The sequence below is a fragment of the Silene latifolia genome, chromosome Y (assembly GCF_048544455.1).
Source record: "Silene latifolia isolate original U9 population chromosome Y, ASM4854445v1, whole genome shotgun sequence".
Taxonomy (NCBI): domain Eukaryota; kingdom Viridiplantae; phylum Streptophyta; class Magnoliopsida; order Caryophyllales; family Caryophyllaceae; genus Silene; species Silene latifolia.
Window position 1 is genome coordinate 97,295,073 of NC_133538.1, and position 19,392 is coordinate 97,314,464.

Genomic DNA, 19,392 nt, shown 5'->3' on the forward strand with positions numbered 1-19,392 from the left:
GTGTTACAATAGGCGGTATTGGTAAGGCACCTTGGTGTAAGGGGGTGTTACAGCTGTAGGTGGCGGAAACTAGGGGTAGAAAGAGGGTGTACGATTGTGTCGGTGTTTTTTGTGTCGAGTTATTGTGGCTGTTGTTTGTTGTGGTTTTCGTGGTTGGTGGTGGTCGTGTGGTGGCGTGTAGGTGCTGCGCGACGGTCGTGGCCAGGTGGGGGCAGCGGTGGTACGGTCTAGTGGTGGTTACGGGGGTGTTTGTGTGGGTGTTAGCGGGTTTTGGGTAGTTTTAAGACGGGTTCTGTTGAATTAATTACGTATTTAATTTAATTACATTAGTTAGTAATTAGATGAGTTAGTAATTATTTGTATTTATTGTATTTATTTAGGTGACAGTTTTGTTAGACGGTTTTATGAGATGGATGTTGCTTGCGTCGAGTAGCTTATGGAGATTTGCTAAAACGTAGGTTTTTCATACTCAGTTTCGATATTGTGTCTATTTGCTAAAGGAATCATTTGTCTTTATTTGCATTGAATAAGTCGGTAATTGGCATGTTCGTTGCATATTGCGTTTCTTTGTAATTATCGTATAAGTTGTGGTTATGGAGGAGTATGGTGGGGTTGTGTTACTTGTCTATCATGGGGACGTAAGGCGGTTGGGAGACCGTCTTACGCTTGAGTCGCCTCTTAAAGCTTCCCACTCCAATAGTAATGTGCACATTAATGACTTGAGTTACGGAGGGACTTGTGTAGTTGAGACACAACGTCTGACAAGGGATCCGGTTGGCATCCGGATCCAGTATGTCTGGGCGTGTCCCGGTACCTGTTGTGTGGTGTGGTGTGGTGTTGTAGGCGTGTCCGTTACAACGGTGGTTGTGCGTAAGTCTGGACGTGTCCCGGTACCAGCGTGGTGATTGTTTGATAGCGTCTATTCACATTATAGTCATGTTGCATAATCATACACTTTGGGTTGTGCCTCACTTTATTTATTAAAACTGACGTGTTGTGTGTCTGTGTAATTGTCACCTATTTCCAGGGTGGCCTGTGTCGATCCATATGGATATTTCAGATCATATGGAGAGCAGGTTAAGTACATGTTATCTTTGATAGCACGTGGGAGACGGGACGAGCCTTGATGACATATGAGTCGAGTATAGCTTGCTAGAAGAGTATAGTTGTCATGTGATGTACTTGTATTCATTTATTCATTTGTTTACGTTTATGTAATTCACTAAACTTATTATTTATAATATATGTTTCTTGATTGTATCTCCGATTCACCAACTCGGGAAACCAAGATTGCAACATCTCCCAATTACCTTGGCCGGGTAAGAAGGCGTGTTACAAAGTGATATCAGAGCGACGATTTTGGAACCTAAACCAATGAACCAAAATGAATGTAGGTGTGTCTAATAAAATGAACCTGACATGAGTAAAATAGGAGGTCGGTTTTGGGTGAGTAAGAACCATCATCTCAAACCTAGATCCTATTGTCTCGGTTGGTCACTACGTGAGTAGTTGTGAGTATGGGGTAGCGCTATGTGATACGTTGTGTGACTTCAAGTATGCAATGTTAAGTTGGCAAGTCCTCGCATGACATAGTTTCATATGTATTGATACGAGTTGATAGATTTCTTGCTTGACATAACCCTTCATTGGCGTATGATAATATGTGATAGTTGAAATGATGGAATTGAAATGTTTACTTGAGTGAGATATATGTGATATGAGTAGAAAATTGTTTCATGTGAAATGCATTTATTTGTATGAACGTTGCACATTTAATATAATGAGTTTTAAAGCCATAATTTGCATGTGTGTCGTAGCTAGTTGATAGGCTTCTTCCACGATATAATTGCTCATGTGATGTATGCTGACATGTGAAAGTGGAATGGAATAATTAATGTGTGCAACATGTTTTGGAAATGGTTATTACGTTTTGGTGTGTGAGGGGCATTAGCCCCGTTCTCTAACGTTTTAATACCGCAAATATGTTGGAATTCACTAGCTTTATAGTAGGGTGTGATTAGTAATGGTTGTTAATAGAGTAGTCGCTAATATAAGAGTAGAATTTCTTAGTTGGAAATTTCAAACCATAGAGAGGCACCCAACCGAGTGCGAGCTAGTACGGGGCCGAGTACCAGTCAATCGATCAAGTGAACCCTAGCACTCGACCGAATGGACCATTTTCTAGAAACTTGAACATTTCTGGAAGTGGGTCACTCAACCAAGTGGAGAAGGCAGTCGTCCGAGTTGACATGCACTCGACCGAGTGGACTCAGCACTCGACCGAGTGCTATTTAATGAGTTGTGAATTTTGCGAGATTTGTACTATTATCTTATCTCTTGCATTTCTTCATCATTTCTCATAACAAAAGTTAGCAAAATATTTTTAAAATTTTCCCAAAACTCCATTGTTGATGTTTGTTACTTAGACTTAAGCTTTCTACTCCATTTCATCCTCTTAATTCTTGCTAACTAAACAATGTGAGTGGTTTTCTCCTTGCTCTTATTTTTCCCAATTTGATTTTGTTTAAATCTACGCTAATTCCTTCGAATTTTGTCAATTAATTGCATGTTTTGTTTGCTTCATGATATTAATTAGAGCTATTCATGGGTCATCCCGTCCATTGAACCCGGCCCATCCCGCCCACTAAATAAGTGGGTACGGACAAGGCAATGTAAGAAAAATACAAAAGCCCAACGCACTAACCCGTCCCAAACTAGCTAACCCGCTTGACTGTGGGCCAAAAATTAAACGGGAACCCAGACCAAGTGGTGAGACGAAGTCGTATGCTCCCAAAGATAATATTTATAATACTTAAAACCTCTAATTAAATGATAGTATATGGTAATAATGATCGATCCACAGAGAAGGCGATGTAATTTATGTGAATTTTAGTATAGAAAATAAGTAACCAATATGAGGGGAATTTAAATGATTGAGTAACTAAACTAGAGATTAAATAAGCAATTGAATTAAGAATAATAAATATGAATTCAGATGGCTTAAACGGTCTAGGGGCAAGAATTTCCACAAACTGATTATCAAATTGATCATAGACTAACAACTTCCAATTGACTCTTGAGCAAACTATTGTGGAAACAATTTCCCAATTCCTTTGTAATATTATTTGACTCGAAACGCGATAATAAAATAACCTAATTATCAAAAAACCTAATACACACGATTAAGTTTAATTCAATAACAACATGAACGAATAAGGAACGATAGAAGTGACGACCAATAAAACACGCGATAATTAGTTCGAATCACAATTAAATTCTCTCTTTAACCTAGATATGATGAAACGCACCCAATACAAAGGCCAAAGATCGTCACTTTATTTAGCGAGGTTGAAAAACTACGAATTCATCACTAGAATAACTATAGATTGATAATTGTGAAGATTAATTAGCTACTTTAATCTAAACATTCAACAACCTTAAAATTAGAACAAAGAGTTAACAATACTCAAGATAAAAGGAAGATGAATAATAGTGTAGATATCCAGTATCTGTTGAATCCCCAACAAACACCCGATGATTATCGGACTACAACATGCTTAGGAATCGCTACGTTTAATCGACAGTTTGTATAACTATACGTCGGAAAACTTAAAACGATTTCGAAAACAAAACATTTTCAAAACTTTTCAAAAGGATCTGGAGTGTTTTATGCACGACGACGGGGTCACAATGACACTAACTAGAGTCAAAACTGACACCGGACCAAAAAACCGACTCAAAATTCAAATCCCGACACCAACAACGAGTCAAACCAAGTCAAGCACAAAAAACAAACATCACAAAGCTTCCATGTTAAGTATACCCGATATAATTGAATGGTCAAGTACAACAATCATGCCATCCAAAACCTAGGATAGAACAAATCATGATTTCAAGTGCGTGATAGTCACAAGACAGCTCGAAGACCTGCAAAATGGCTTGCGCCTCTTCGAATAGCCCATGTGGCCACGTCGCTCAAAACGCACAAAACCACTCAATCCTCTATAAATACCAACCTTCACACACCATAATATTCACGCTAGTGTCTACCCCCTCATTTCTCTCTTAAAATTCTAGACTCGACTTGTTAAGTCACAAGCCGACACGAATTTTCGACCTACCGATCGAAAATACAAGCCCTACACATTGTTTGGTACCGTCATCGTGCATTAAATCACTTGACCGACCACTTAGACCAACTACTCATTAAACAAATCAAACACTCTTTACTTTGCTAAAACGGTTTTCAACCGAGTTTTCCGACCTAACAAGTTTTTACATTTCCGTCGATTTCTCGCCTTCGACCTAGCATATAAGTATGAGGGTATAATCAATCTTCTTCTTTCATATCTTTTTATCTGTTTTTATAACCTTAACATGCTAAAACATGCATAACATGATGTAAAATACGGAGCGAATGAGCCAAAACCGAGTTTTGACCTGAAACAGAAGCCCCTAGTCACAACTAGGTGGCTCGGGCCTCAATGGGCTGTCCAGCTCAGAACTCAAACGTGTTTGAGTTCATTCTTTCCATTTTCATTTTATTTTACAACCTGTTTTAACCATTTCAAATCATTCCTATGATAAATATTTTTAACCATAAAATGTGTTCACCCTTGGTTCCCTATACCATGACGGTTTAATCCGTGTTTCAGTGATAATATTTGGTTAATTACATTTTAAAAGGTATTTTAAAACCTTTTATTCATTTGTTTACATTTCAAAAACAACCATTTTAGTCATACATGCATAATCACCCTTGGTTCCATATACTATGTCGGTTTAAATCCGAGTACAATGATGAACATTGACTAATTACAAAACAATGAACTTAACACAATTAGTTCATAATAAACATTTTTCAAAACTATTCATTTCAAGCTTGCAAAACCGAACCTGATATCGAATATCGTCAATACAATGATGATTATTCAAGTCTCGTTCTTCATATTGGCACAAAAGCGGTTTAAACGACCTTTTCAACAAAGATGGGTTCTAATACCCTTTTACAAACCATTTCACAAACGTTCTCAACAACCAGGAGACACCCCTTTGGGTCGTCTGCTGCCTCGCGCCTAAATAGGCTCACTGACTTCCAGTTTTCAAACCTGGACAGGTCCCCTTGCATCGCCCTAAGGCTCGCGCCTCTATAGGCTGTCTGATGTTGGTCCTGCTTCCTTTCCAGCACTTGTCTAGGATGATCCCGACTTCGGTTAACCCGAATACAGGACGGATCAGATTGACAAATCCACATTTTGCTTTGTATTTGCAAAACACCGTTCTAAGACAAATGGATCACGTTATGCACCATAAACCTAACTCAGTACATGGATGTGTAATTTCCATCTTGCATGTAAATCAACACTAAATCCAACTTGATATCAATTACTTGATATTTTGATAAACAACCGATATAGTTAGCTCACCTGTTACGTTTAAACTTGTGGATGCGCATTCATGAATTTACCCGTTTTATCAACTTTTGCTTTCAACCAACCAAGATCGATCAGTAGAGGCCGCTACCGCGGGCGGGATTGGGTGTCCGATTAAAGGGCTTCCCAATACGTACCTTCACCTCTTACTCAGAAACTTTGGATAGTGGACGACCTTATCCAGGGCGAACGAACCTTGAATAAGGGACTGAAAATTGTTGAGATAGTCTCTAAACCAAACCCGAAGATTATAAGAACGGACCAAATAACCCGACAAAGCGTCCCTTTTCTGCGTTTTTTTTCTGTTCGAAATACCGAACCCCAATTTCCAGGGTTTTCGAATTGATGAATCCAAAAATTGAATGGCGTTTTGCGGAAGAGCAGCGAGTAGGAATGGTTATAATAGATTTTGTGTGAGATTAGACTGAAAAGATGATGTATTTGGATTAGGGAGAGCAAGAGAAGAGAGTTGAAGGTAGAATAATGGTGGGGGAGGTAGGGTTTTGATTTCTAGAGACTGATTTGTGAAAGAAGACGAAATTTTTTTTTTTTAAAAAAAATGCGACATACCTGCTACTTTTCTACGGGTCACCCATGGGCCTACGGGTCGCTGCCCGGGCTGATTTTTTTTCTTTTTATGTCGTCTTTTTTTTCTTCTTTTTTTTTCAAATTTTTTTCCTGCTCACCCTTACTAATGTCACTCAATTACTTGACCATGAGACGGGATTTCTCGACTTTCAACACTCAAAAGATGGTGTAGCATTTTTCAATCTGACAAAAACACAAAATTAGAAAAGAAAAGCAATTAAAATTAATGAAATAAATAAACTTGAAATTGAAATAAAAACTAATAAACGTAAATAAAACCCGGGTTGCCTCCCGTAAGCGCTTTTGGTTATAGTCGTTTGCTCGACTTAGGGACGAGATTTAATCATCATAAATAGGCTCGTAGAGAGTCAAACTCTCCACTGTCTCAACTTGGAACCCCTCGTAGTAAGGCTTTAATCGTTGACCATTCACTTTCACAACTTTGTTAGTAGCCAAACTACGTATCTCAATAGCTCCATGAAATACCACATCCGTAACTACATACGGTCTAATCCAACGCGACCTTAATTTACCGGGAAATAACTTAAAACGAGATTGAAAAAGGAGTACTGTTTGACCAACAGTGAACTCCTTTCTAGATGTCATCTTGTCATGCAATAATCTCGTCTTTTCCTTGTAAATAGCCGCGTTCTCATATGAGTCATTTCGTATTTCCTCAAGCTCTTGTAACTCCAATTTTCTACTCTCACTTGCTCCTACCAAGCTTGTACTGAAACTCTTCACTGCCCAATAAGCTCGATGCTCGAATTCTACTGGAAAATGACACGGTTTACCAAACACTAACCGGTACGGAGACTTAACTATGGGCGTTTTATATATGTGGTATGGTATGCCCACAACGCATCTTCCAAGCGTTCACTCCAATCCTTACGATTGGGATTTACAGTCTTCTATAGATTTAACCTCTCTATTAGACACCTCTGCTTGGCCATTAGTCTGCGGGTGATAGGCCGTCGAAACCTTGTGGGTAACATGATACTCTTTCAGTAAAGCACCAACTGTTCTATTGCAAAAATGCATCCCACGATCACTAATTATAGCTCTCGTAAATCCAAACCTAACAAATATGAAAGACTTGATAAAATCTGCAACCACTTTAGAATCATTAGTCTTAGCGGGTATTGCTTCTACCCACTTCGATACATAATCAACAGCAAGTAATATATAAATAAATTCAGAAGAGGTAGGGAACGGTCCCATGAAATCAATTCCCCATACATCGAAAATTTCACAATATATATTGCGTTGGGATATATTCCCCATTAGTCTGTGGGTTTGGGCATTTCATTGCGTTGGGATATATTCCCCACTCTTTGACCGTTGTCACAAGACTTATAAAACCCATGAGCATCTCAAAACAGATGTAGCCAATAGAAACCACAGTCGAGCACCTTCTTTGCTGTTCTCTTTGACCCAAAGTGGCCACCACGTGCATGAGAGTGACAAAAAGCGAGAATAGAAGTCATCTCACTCTCAGAAACACACCGTCTAATAATTTGATCAGAGAAATGTTTCCATAAATATGGGTCATCCCATACATAGTATTTCGCATCACTGCTATATTGACACCTCCGCCCCAGACTGAGTGCAATATGGAGGACCATTCTGTTGTTTCCTTTAATGCAGGTACAAACAGGGTGGATATGGGAGATTATGTCGGTCAAGGTACAGTGAAAGGCAAGCTATGTGATGGGAATGCTGCAAATGACGATGGCAGTAAGAATGCCAAAGGGAAGAAGAAAGTGAAGGCGTATGTGGACGCAAACTATTCTTCTTCAATCAGTTCAAGTTCAAGCTCATGGCGATCCAAGAGGACGGTCCACGATGCTGAAGGGACCTCCTCCAGTCAGAAGCCCTCTTTTGGGCTGTTACAGTGTAAGATAAGAGGGAAATGTCCCGTTGTAAAACTTTGTAATTTGAATTTCCGTTAGACACTTTTATTTGTGTTTAGACTTTTAGACAATAGCGTAGTTAGTTTTAGCATAAGACCGAATATAGACTGCGTATTTTTGTGAATTTGGTATTTGCGAGAAACATTTTTGCTTGTTTTTATGCAGGTTTGTAGAAGATATACTACACTGGGATATGTGCCAAAGGAAAACAACTCGATCGAGCACTTTTTGTACTCGATCGAGAGAAATGCCCAGGAAAAGTTCTCGATCGAAAGGTATGTGGTCCTCGATCGAAGGGTCCAAAATGGGGAGTTCTCGATCGAGAGGAGTTTTACTCGATCGAGCAAATTAGGGGACAAAGCTCTCGATTGAGTGGTTTTAAATCACTCGATTGAGTGCCAGATGCTTATAACACGCAAGGGAGTGCTTTTCTCCTTCATTCTATTTCATTATTACTCATTTCTTCTTCCTTTTATTGCGATAAACACCATTAAATACCCCAAACCTCCATTTTTCTTCCCCTTTACCAAATTAAACACCCACATTGCGTTCCTTGCTCAATTTTCGACAAAAGCCCTCTACTTTCCCCTTCAAATTCGTGCTCATTACGGTTAATTAGGGTTTTAGGGTTTGAGAAAATCAGGTCTCAATCCGATTATTTTGCTGATTTTTGTTGATTCTTTTGCATCTATTCGTGGGTAATCGTCAAGTAAGTCTTCCCCCTTGCCTTTTATTGTTTAGTTTGATTGTATTCGACCTTAATTAGGGTTTAGAGTTTTGAAAATTTGATTAATTTGGGGAAAACGAATTGTTATTGATTAATTCACTGATTTAAGGACTTATTTGATTGGTAGAATGGATAGTAGTACCGTACCCTCTACTGTTTCTACTGCTAATCCGTCCGTTTCTGAGACGGTGGTCCCTGCTTGATGGTCTCAAGTTAAACCTCGCAAGTGCACGATTTTATCGTTGTACACTCTAGAGGGTCGATCCACAAGGAGTAGGGGTGATTACTAATTGTCTATATTCTTGAGCTTAGCTAAGTCGATAGATAACAAAGAGGGTAGTAGCAAACTAACGCTAAACTAACAAATTTAAAGACAAACAACAAGATAAGGTAAAAACAAGCTAAGGATAGGAGATAGATCAAATATAGAGAAAGACTAGAACTCGGTCCGACCATGAATATGAGTAATTCCACACACTAATCGTCTCGGCTAATCAAAAGGGGTAGAGAGGTAAGGGGGAGATGGCTCTAATTCGCCTAGAACCTCCCTTCCGGTCTCGCACTAGGACACTAGCTACTCCGACTAACCCCCCTCCCGGGTTCGAAAGCCGGTCTCCCTAACTCAAAACCCGACAACCCCAAGAACATGCATTTTCCCAAGGAGGTCAAGTAAAAGGTCAAGGTCATTAAGCCCTCATCATATTCCGGGTCATCCCACTCCCCCTTCCGGAGGTCGATTTCAAACACTAGCCTAGAGGCACCCTCCCTCGGTTCTCCCTTCCGGTCTCAACCTTAGTTGGTGACAAGGGTCGGTCCCCAAATACTCGACTAACAACCTAACCAACTTCCGTTGGTGGACAAGGGTTAAAAGCCGACACTACCCGGAAACCAAACCTTAAGCATGAAAATTCCCCAAGACTACCCTAACCAATTTCCCCCACAAATTAGCCTAATAATGATTAATTAGTGAAATTACCCATATTGGGTCAAACCGAGTCCTAGAAGGAGACTACTCACTAATCATGTTTCTAAAGGCAAAGAAAACAACAAAGATAGAGTCTTTAAGCATAAACATGGTGATAAGATGAATTCTACCTTTAAATATGCAACAACCCAACAATAATTAGGAAGAAAGATAGTTTTAATCTAATAGCAAGGATGAACAAACAAAAAGACACAATCTTTAACACAATCAACTCAAAGATTAAGTCTTTGAGGACAACTATCCCAAGAAGAACAAAGGAGAGAGAAATAATGAAAAGATGAACAAGGAAAAGATGAACAAAGGTGAAAACAACAACAATCAAACAACAAAGATGCAAATTTAACTAAGCTATCAACAAACAACAAGTCTCAACAAATTCCAACAAAAAGAAATCTAACAACAACAAACAACAATGGAAAACAATTGAAGAACAAGGGAGAAAAGAGAAAAAGGAAAGAAGTAATACCAACTATTGAAAGGATGAACAATAAGGAAGAACAAGATAAGAACAATAATAATAATCTTTTAATTTATGAAGAATGTTTGCCAAGTTACAAAAGATTTGAGTCTCTCTTTCTTAACCTTACAAATTCTCTCTCAAACTAGGATTGGATCCCTAATTTTCTGGGAAATCAAGTATTTATATCCCTCCAAAAAGTTAGGTGAGAATACAAGAAGAAGAAGACGAAAACTCTAAGAGCCGAGGAGTAAATTGTACCCGGGAGGGTACAATTGTACCCGGGAGGGTACAATTGTACCCGGGCGGGTACAATTATGCCCGGGCGGGTATAATTGTACCCTCCCGGGTAAAATGTCAAAATGGGCTGAAAAACGCTAAAAATGCCAAAAACTTGAGAGGTACCCGGTCGGGTAAAGTTGTGCCCGGTCGGGTAAAGTTGTGCCCGGCCGGGTGAAGTTAACTCCCTCGGTTGTAATTCCTCCTAGTTGCTTCCATTCTTCGAGTAAATTCCGCTCCAAGTTCCGTCCCTCTTACATTTTCGAGCATGGTACCTACAAAAGGGTTCATAAGTACGGGAAAAATGCTCAAAAGAGGTCTTACACTAAGCATGAGGGAAAAGAACTCGGACTAGGCTAATACTAACTAAATGAGTTCATAATGCTTGATTTATCATGACAAAATGGGTCCGGGACATCAAAATATGGGCGTTAAAAAGGTGTTATCAAATCTCCCCACACTTGACCCTTACTCGTCCCCGAGTAAGTCCAAAACCAATGCAAAAGAGACTACCATAATATCCATCAAGAGTGTGTGCACAATATAAGCATAACTCAATTATTCTAAATTAATAGCCGATCGAGTATTAGCGCACTCAACGCCCCTTCAACTCACAATTTGACACTCATGAGGGAAAAGTGCCCTATTGCAAGGCAAGTTGGGTCTTGCTACAAAATTGCGATGCATCCAACATGAAAACACATAATCAGGCTATGAAATGCATCTAACAAAAATGGTCCACTTTCCTCATCTAAGTGGCCGGATTTTTAAGCAACAAAACATGGTCTTGGTCGGGAGTACCATCTCAGAAGTTCCAACGGAGGTGCCAACCCCCTAAGCATGACTCAAGCAACCCTAGAGTGACCAATACTCAAGAAACACATTCAAGAGCGGGGTAAGGGGAAGTAGGCAAGCCCGCCGAGAATTACAAAACCGACACGAGATTCAACCAAAAGACCCATGACTAAGGGGACCTAGACAACGACATCCTCACGGTTTTCACTTGTCACTCAATGAAAGAACAAGGTGATTTTTGTGACAAAAAGTAACCAAAATCACTCTCCTAACTCGACTAGCGAAAACGTGCCCGCAATCTAATGTGTAAGACCGTCCTATGTCCAATGAAATGCAAACAATGGTAAAATGCACACAATATGAAACAAGGGTTGTAACGGGGCTAGGGAGTAGGACGAAACGGGATTGGTGCAAGCACCGTTTGGATATGTAGAGTTCAAATCAAGAATTGCCGACACATCGTAACCCACTTCTTATTGCAACACATGAGACACGTTTATGCCCTAACATAGGATTGTTTATCAAAACCATGCAAAAATTGCATAAACCCAACTCAAATTGGAAAAACTTGAAAGTACTCCTCTTATTTCAACAAATGGTAACGTCTACACCCTAACAAAAACTCGGTTTCCCAAGTCATGCAAAAATTGTGTAAACCCGACTCATTTTGGAAAAACATCAAATTGCCCCTTTATTTAGCAACGGCTTTTTCTACCCCTTTAAATTATGAGTAAGGGTGTTGCTTGCCTTTTTCTTGACAACATATATACAACACAAGTAACTCATTTTCTTTTTTGATTTTTCATAACTTTTTCACTTTTCTATTTTGTTTTTCATTTCTTTTTCAAAACCTCTTATTTATATACAATGCCAAATGCATACCAAATTCCAACCCAAGTGGATATGTATACTATCCACCACTATGACCCAAATCACCTCCTACAACACAACTACAAAACCGACCAATTCTTGATTAAGGAAGGGTGGTTATGGAATGTAGCTATTTTAGTGGGTTTGCCAAATGGAAAGGCTAAAGCTCAAAGGGGTAAATCAAAAATGGAGATAATGGAAGGGACAAAACAAGGCAATTTGGCTATGTGAGGTTAATATGCATGTGAAAACATATTTTATTTCATAACTTGTGCAAAAAAAATAAAATGCAAATCATGGTCTAAGGACGGAATGACACACTTATGCGTCTTGATGTGACACGCCTCGCGAGGAGGCCTACTCTCAAACCTAGATGAGGGCGGGGTATGAATGTACCCACCCTAGGAGGCTCTACCCTTACCTTTGAGTGGCTAAGTCGAGCCATAGGTCTAGTCTACGGTCCTAGGTCTCACAAGATCGGTCTAAACTCATTGGTCAAGCCCGCTTCCCTAGGCTAACTAAGAGGTCACGGGTGCGAGTCACGGGAAGGGGAAAGGCACAATTGGAAATATAGCTCATCATGGGGGTACATGGTTCCCTTCCTCGACCATGCTTATGCAAATCATTTACAAACTAAGTGCAACTAAGTCTAACAACAACACATATGCACATGTGAACAAATGCATGCGGAAATTTAAACAAACATGAAACGAAACGTGCAACAAGTTGGCTAATCCTAGCAACACATCAACACCAACAATCCAAAGTTCCCCAAAGGAACATCCAAGGCACAAAAATCCCATCCTCCTCCATATTATACAACAATATAAAAAGAGAGATAATGAAAAAGGAGAAAGAGATAAGAACGTGTATACCAAGCGGTCTTCTAGTCTCCTTTTTGCCTCGGAATGTCAATGTACCTATGTCACTTTGTTAGCCAAATACATGTATATACAATGCAAATATTTTTGTAATTTTTCGAAATTTTTCAATTTTTAGGGATTTTTTGAATTTTCTTAAATTTACAAGCATTTACAAATATATACAAATATTCACAAGAGTGGATATTTCCCTCACCACACTTGAAATGTACATTGTCCTCAATGGACAAAAGCATAGGGAGTGAATAGTAAAACTAAAGGAACATATTTTGGATTTTTAAATATTTGAAACTAAATAACATGTTTTTGTATTTTTAAATTTTGAGAATGTCCTCCCCACACTTATTTATTTACATAATTTTTGATGGAAATGAATGTGTGGAGGATATTCGAAAAGTAATTAAATATTTTCGTTGTTTTTGAATTTTTGAAAAGTAAAGAACTTGTTTTTGTGTTTTTTTGAATATTTGAAAATAAATAACATGTTTTTGGTATTTTTAAATGATAAAATTTCCTCCCCACACTTATTTATTTATATATTTTCAATGGAAATAAATGTGTGGAGGAAATTTGAAAATGAAAAACATGTTTTTGAAGATTTTTTTGATATTTCAAATTTTTAGTGGTTTTTGGTTAATGAATGTAATGCATGAACTATTCTATATGCTAAATTGAAAGGACAATGCAAACTATACTACATGAATGCATAGAGAGCTAATTTAGATTAACTCCTATTCGGGTCATGTCACTAAATGCAAAATGCGGTAAAAACTTAATTAAAGAGAAGGAGAATATATACATTGTGGTGGTTGTTAAGTAACTCCACCAAACTTCTTCATCAAAGAGTCTTCAATCAACCGGGATCCCCCTCTTGGAATCCCGCTATCCCTTTAACAAATTCAAATTTTCCCATGGAGTAAGAGCTTCCAAGTTTTGACAACATTTCATGTACACCGCTTATGGCGTGGTGCACTTCCAACCATTTCCGGGCAATTTCTTCTTCAAGCTTCTTCTTGTCATGGACAAGAACTTCTTCATTTTCGAGGCTTGGTTCACATTTCCCTTTTCTTTTCACTTTCTTTCTCCATTTTTTTGGTTTCTTCTTCTCAACCCTTGGCTTCATTTTTGAAGGGGTATTAGTGCTAGAATCAAATTTGGGAGGGATCACATTGGGGTGATCCCCTCCACACTCAAGCTTCAACTCTTCTTTTCCTTTTTCATTTTTTGGGAAAGCTTCTAATGGATCCAAAAATGAAGGCCCTAAATTAGGTTCATCCAAGTTATCTTCCACCATATACACCCTACAACAAGAGTTGCTTAGAGATGGAGCTTCCATAGACTTGGCAAGTTCAAATTCAACTTTGTCTTCACCCACTTGCAAAGATAACTTCCCACTCTTCACATCAATCATTGCTCCACCGGTGGCTAGACAAGGTCGCCCCAAAATAATAGGCACACTGTTATCTTCGGGCATGTCCATGACATAGAAGTCGCATGGAATCACAAGTTTCCCTACCATCAAAGGAACATCCTCAATCACCCCCAAGGGATACTTGACCGAACGATCGGCTAATTGTAGAGAAATCCTTGAAGGCTTCAAATCTTCAAATTGTAGCTTCTTGAACAATGAAAGAGGCATTAAGCTAACACTTGCTCCCAAATCACACAATGCTCTCTTTATCTTCACCCCTTGGATAGAACAAGGAATAGAAAAACTTCCCTAGGTCTTCAAGTTTGCAAGGAAGTTTGCTAGTGAGGATTGCACTACATTCCCTAGAGAGGTTAACGGATCGTACCCCTTCACTCTTTCTCTTCATAGTGACAAGCTCCTTTAGAAACTTTCCATAGTTAGGGATTTCGGTGATCATGTCAAGAAATGGTATGGTGACATTCATACCTTTCAAAATTTCAATGAACTTCTCGTATTTCTTCTCAAGTCTTGGCCTTGCAAGCCTTTGTGGAAAGGGAATTGGTTCAACATACTCCCTTAGAGGTGGAGTAGAATCTTTGGCTTTAGTTGGAATCGGTTCATCTTGCTTTGGAGGGTCAACCATCTTCACCTCCGTTGACTTCTCCACCTCATTTTCACCTTCTTCCACAACTTCAACCGGGTGCTCTTTCATTACTTCACTAGACACCCTTTTCCTCTTCCACTTAGGAGATTTCTCAACCTCCTCCAATTGCCTTCCACTTCTCAAAAATACCGCATTCATCTCCCTTGGGTTAACCGTATTACCCGGAAACTTCCCCGGATTTTGAGCCAATTGACTCAATTGTTGTGAAATTTGGGCTACATGAGTTTCCGTTGCTTTTTGGGATGCTCTTATTTCATCATTAACCCGGCTTTGTGAGGCAATGTGGTTGTCAAGCTTTGAGTCGACTTTTTGGTTGGCAATCACCAATTGCTCAAAGGCTTGCTCCCAAGAAGGTTTTTGAGGGGTTTGAAAGTTTTGGTTTTGAGGTTGGTTGAAATTTTGTCCCTTGAAACCCCCAAATGGTTGTTGGTTTTGAGTGACAAATTGTTTTCGTTGGAAATCGGGTGGTATTTGTCTTTGGAATTGAGAGTTTTGATTGAACCTTTGTTGTTGTGGTGAGGAAGTGGTTGGGTTTTGAATGTTTTGTGAAGCATAAGACAAGAAAGGATGAGTTATTTTTCCATTACCAAATTGGTTGTTGTTATTATTGAACCCTTGCCTTGCACTTGTGGATTCCCAAACTCCATTAGCTTGCTCATAGCACACCTCTTGGAGGGGTGCAATCAAGGGACACCCAATGGGAGTGTGCCCTTGTTCACCACACAACTCACAAGACAAGACTTGCCTCATATCGGGGCCCTTAGGTTTTAAATTTAGCAAAGCAACTTGTTGGGTGAGCTCATCTAGCATTCCCTTGACCTCCACATTCAAAACCGAATTAGAATCCTTGTTCTTGCCTTTTCTTGATTGTCTATCACTTCCCCATTCCATAGTCCTTGAAGCCATCTCCTCAATTAGCTCTTTTGCCGCTTTATGCCCCAAAATGTCTAAGGCACCTTTTCCCGATCCCGCATCCAATGAAAGCCTAAGGTCTTGAGTCAACCCTTTGTAAAAATTGTTCACTAGCTCGGCCTCGGAGATGCCATGGTGAGGGCATAACCGTTGGAGCTTCTTATACCGTTCCCATGCCTCATATAAGGTCTCATCCTCTTCTTGAGTAAAGCTTTGTAATTCACTCTTGACTTTGGCCGTTCTTGAGGGTGGGAAATATTTGTTCAAAAATGCCGAAGCCAACTCATCCCATGTCTTGAAGGAATCCGGGTCACAATTCTTCAACCAATCCTTGGCCGAACCCCTAAGAGAACGGGGGAACAACCTAAGGGGAACCGCGTCATCGGAAACCCCATTTGACTTGTACATATCACAATTTTCAAGGAAATCATTTAAATGATCATTTGGGTTCTCCAAGGGACCTCCTCCAAATTGGTTGTCTTGAACAAGGTTGAGCAAGGCATTTTTGATCTCAAAGTTATTAGCTTGAATTCGTGGCCTTTGAATGCTTGGATTGACTATGTGCTTAGGAGCCATAGTGTCTCTTATCGGAACCGGATCACCCATGGTGTTAGGCTCTTCTTCTAAAACCCCAAAAGGATTTTCAAACACTTCGGTAGCTTCTTGGTGATTAGCTTCTTCAATTGGTGGTATATCTAGAAAACCCCTTCTTCTTAATGAATTAAGTCTTCTTGCCGTAGCTTCAATTTCAAGATCAATAGGATATGTTGGTTGACCTCTTCTTTGTCGCCTACTCATGCAAAAGACCTAAGCACTTGAAAGAAAGGATTAGTAATAAAGGACTTAGTCTAAACTAGAACAAAAACGATTAATATCAAGCCGTACTCCCCGAATTCGGCGCGCCAAAACTTGATGGTCTCAAGTTAAACCTCGCAAGTGCACGATTTTATCGTTGTACACTCTAGAGGGTCGATCCACAAGGAGTAGGGGTGATTACTAATTGTCTATATTCTTGAGCTTAGCTAAGTCGATAGATAACAAAGAGGGTAGTAGCAAACTAACGCTAAACTAACAAATTTAAAGACAAACAACAAGATAAGGTAAAAACAAGCTAAGGATAGGAGATAGATCAAATATAGAGAAAGACTAGAACTCGGTCCGACCATGAATATGAGTAATTCCACACACTAATCGTCTCGGCTAATCAAAAGGGGTAGAGAGGTAAGGGGGAGATGGCTCTAATTCGCCTAGAACCTCCTTTCCGGTCTCGCACTAGGACACTAGCTACTCCGACTAACCCCCCTCCCGGGTTCGAAAGCCGGTCTCCCTAACTCAAAACCCGACAACCCCAAGAACATGCATTTTCCCAAGGAGGTCAAGTAAAAGGTCAAGGTCATTAAGCCCTCATCATATTCCGGGTCATCCCACTCCCCCTTCCGGAGGTCGATTTCAAACACTAGCCTAGAGGCACCCTCCCTCGGTTCTCCCTTCCGGTCTCAACCTTAGTTGGTGACAAGGGTCGGTCCCCAAATACTCGACTAACAACCTAACCAACTTCCGTTGGTGGACAAGGGTTAAAAGCCGACACTACCCGGAAACCAAACCTTAAGCATGAAAATTCCCCAAGACTACCCTAACCAATTTCCCCCACAAATTAGCCTAATAATGATTAATTAGTGAAATTACCCATATTGGGTCAAACCGAGTCCTAGAAGGAGACTACTCACTAATCATGTTTCTAAAGGCAAAGAAAACAACAAAGATAGAGTCTTTAAGCATAAACATGGTGATAAGATGAATTCTACCTTTAAATATGCAACAACCCAACAATAATTAGGAAGAAAGATGGTTTTAATCTAATAGCAAGGATGAACAAACAAAAAGACACAATCTTTAACACAATCAACTCAAAGATTAAGTCTTTGAGGACAACTATCCCAAGAAGAACAAAGGAGAGAGAAATAATGAAAAGATGAACAAGGAAAAGATGAACAAAGGTGAAAACAACAACAATCAAACAACAAAGATGCAAATTTAACTAAGCTATCAACAAACAACAAGTCTCAACAAATTCCAACAAAAAGAAATCTAACAACAACAAACAACAATGGAAAACAATTGAAGAACAAGGGAGAAAAGAGAAAAAGGAAAGAAGTAATACCAACTATTGAAAGGATGAACAATAAGGAAGAACAAGATAAGAACAATAATAATAATCTTTTAATTTATGAAGAATGTTTGCCAAGTTACAAAAGATTTGAGTCTCTCTTTCTTAACCTTACAAATTCTCTCTCAAACTAGGATTGGATCCCTAATTTTCTGGGAAATCAAGTATTTATATCCCTCCAAAAAGTTAGGTGAGAATACAAGAAGAAGAAGACGAAAATCGCTAGCGAGGGGAGTAAATTGTACCGGGAGGGTACAATTGTGCCGGCGGGTACAATTATGCCGGCGCGGTATAATTGTACCCTCCCGGGTAAAATGTCAAAATGGGCTGAAAAACGCTAAAAATGCCAAAAACTTGAGAGGTACCCGGTCGGGTAAAGTTGTGCCGGTCGGGTAAAGTTGTGCCCTACGGGTGAAGTTAACTCCCTCGGTTGTAATTCCTCCTAGTTGCTTCCATTCTTCGAGTAAATTCCGCTCCAAGTTCCGTCCCTCTTACATTTTCGAGCATGGTACCTACAAAAGGGTTCATAAGTACGGGAAAAATGCTCAAAAGAGGTCTTACACTAAGCATGAGGGAAAAGAACTCGGACTAGGCTAATACTAACTAAATGAGTTCATAATGCTTGATTTATCATGACAAAATGGGTCCGGGACATCAAAATATGGGCGTTAAAAAGGTGTTATCACTGCTGCTACCACCGTCACTAGTTCTGTTACTATGTATACTGTTACTGTTGCTGCTGTTACTACAGCTTCTGTCCCTTCTACGATGTCGACCCCTGCTGCGTCGATACCTCCTGTCACAGCCACTACTTCGCCTGCACTTGTTCCTAGACCAGTAATAGGCCTCGCTCCTGGACTGGCCGCGTCTGCTTTGGGTGCTGCTGGACGAGGTGTTCCTACTACTGCTGCAGGACGCACTGCTACTAGGTTCGTGACAGACGACTCCTTGGACTCACTTCCCGAGTTCCCTCAGATACGTTTCGTGAACTCGCTTCATCGTTAAGGTTTTAAAAATTTAGTGCGAGTTGACATTACTTCCACTAAGTTTTTGTGTCGGACTTCGCTTGAGAATTGGGGATTTACGAGCCTGTTGTTGAATTGTTAAACGGGACGGGGATGATTGGGTTGACCACAATGAGTGCACTGACTTACGAGCAGCTGACCCTTGAGTTTTTCAGCTCTTTTTCTTTCTCAGCTGGGGCATATGCTACTGACCCAGAGAGCTCTTGTGTCTCCTTTAAACTGTTTAACCAGACTACCACTTGGACCTTAGTTGAGTTTGGGAGGAGGTTAGGTTTGTCTTCTCACG

At 39.8% G+C, this 19,392-nt stretch overlaps 2 protein-coding genes and 1 non-coding gene across 3 annotated transcripts; 1 reads left to right on the plus strand and 2 right to left on the minus strand.

Annotated features, from left to right (window-relative positions):
- Positions 1-6,359: 6,359 nt before the first annotated feature.
- Positions 6,360-7,304, minus strand: LOC141628574 (uncharacterized). Its single transcript, XM_074441698.1, has 2 exons — positions 6,926-7,304; positions 6,360-6,793 (listed from the first exon to the last, which is right to left on the minus strand). The coding sequence occupies exons 1-2, from the start codon at positions 7,302-7,304 to the stop codon at positions 6,360-6,362; spliced, it is 813 nt and encodes a 270-aa protein (XP_074297799.1).
- A 7,284-nt stretch (positions 7,305-14,588) lies between these two features.
- Positions 14,589-16,520, minus strand: LOC141628575 (uncharacterized). The gene is made up of 2 exons (XM_074441699.1): positions 16,188-16,520; positions 14,589-16,073 (listed from the first exon to the last, which is right to left on the minus strand). The coding sequence occupies exons 1-2, from the start codon at positions 16,518-16,520 to the stop codon at positions 14,589-14,591; spliced, it is 1,818 nt and encodes a 605-aa protein (XP_074297800.1).
- On the plus strand, positions 16,042-16,148 carry LOC141635141 (small nucleolar RNA R71). Its single transcript, XR_012539845.1, has one exon. It is a non-coding gene; the product is annotated as a small nucleolar RNA R71 (small nucleolar RNA).
- Positions 16,521-19,392: the final 2,872 nt, after the last annotated feature.

What these genes read in the sequence shown, in the direction of transcription:
- LOC141628574 (XM_074441698.1), bottom strand. Translation starts at nt 7,304, where the DNA reads ATGGGGAATATATCCCAACGCAATATATATTGTGAAATTTTCGATGTA. An exon ending in GGTTAAATCTATAGAAGACT is followed by an intron (nt 6,794 to 6,925) that starts GTAAATCCCAAT and finishes GTCATTTTCCAG; the next exon opens with TAGAATTCGAGCATCGAGCT.
- LOC141628575 (XM_074441699.1), bottom strand. Translation starts at nt 16,520, where the DNA reads ATGGGTGATCCGGTTCCGATAAGAGACACTATGGCTCCTAAGCACATA. An exon ending in CATGGGATGAGTTGGCTTCG is followed by an intron (nt 16,074 to 16,187) that starts GCATTTTTGAAC and finishes GAACGGTATAAG; the next exon opens with AAGCTCCAACGGTTATGCCC.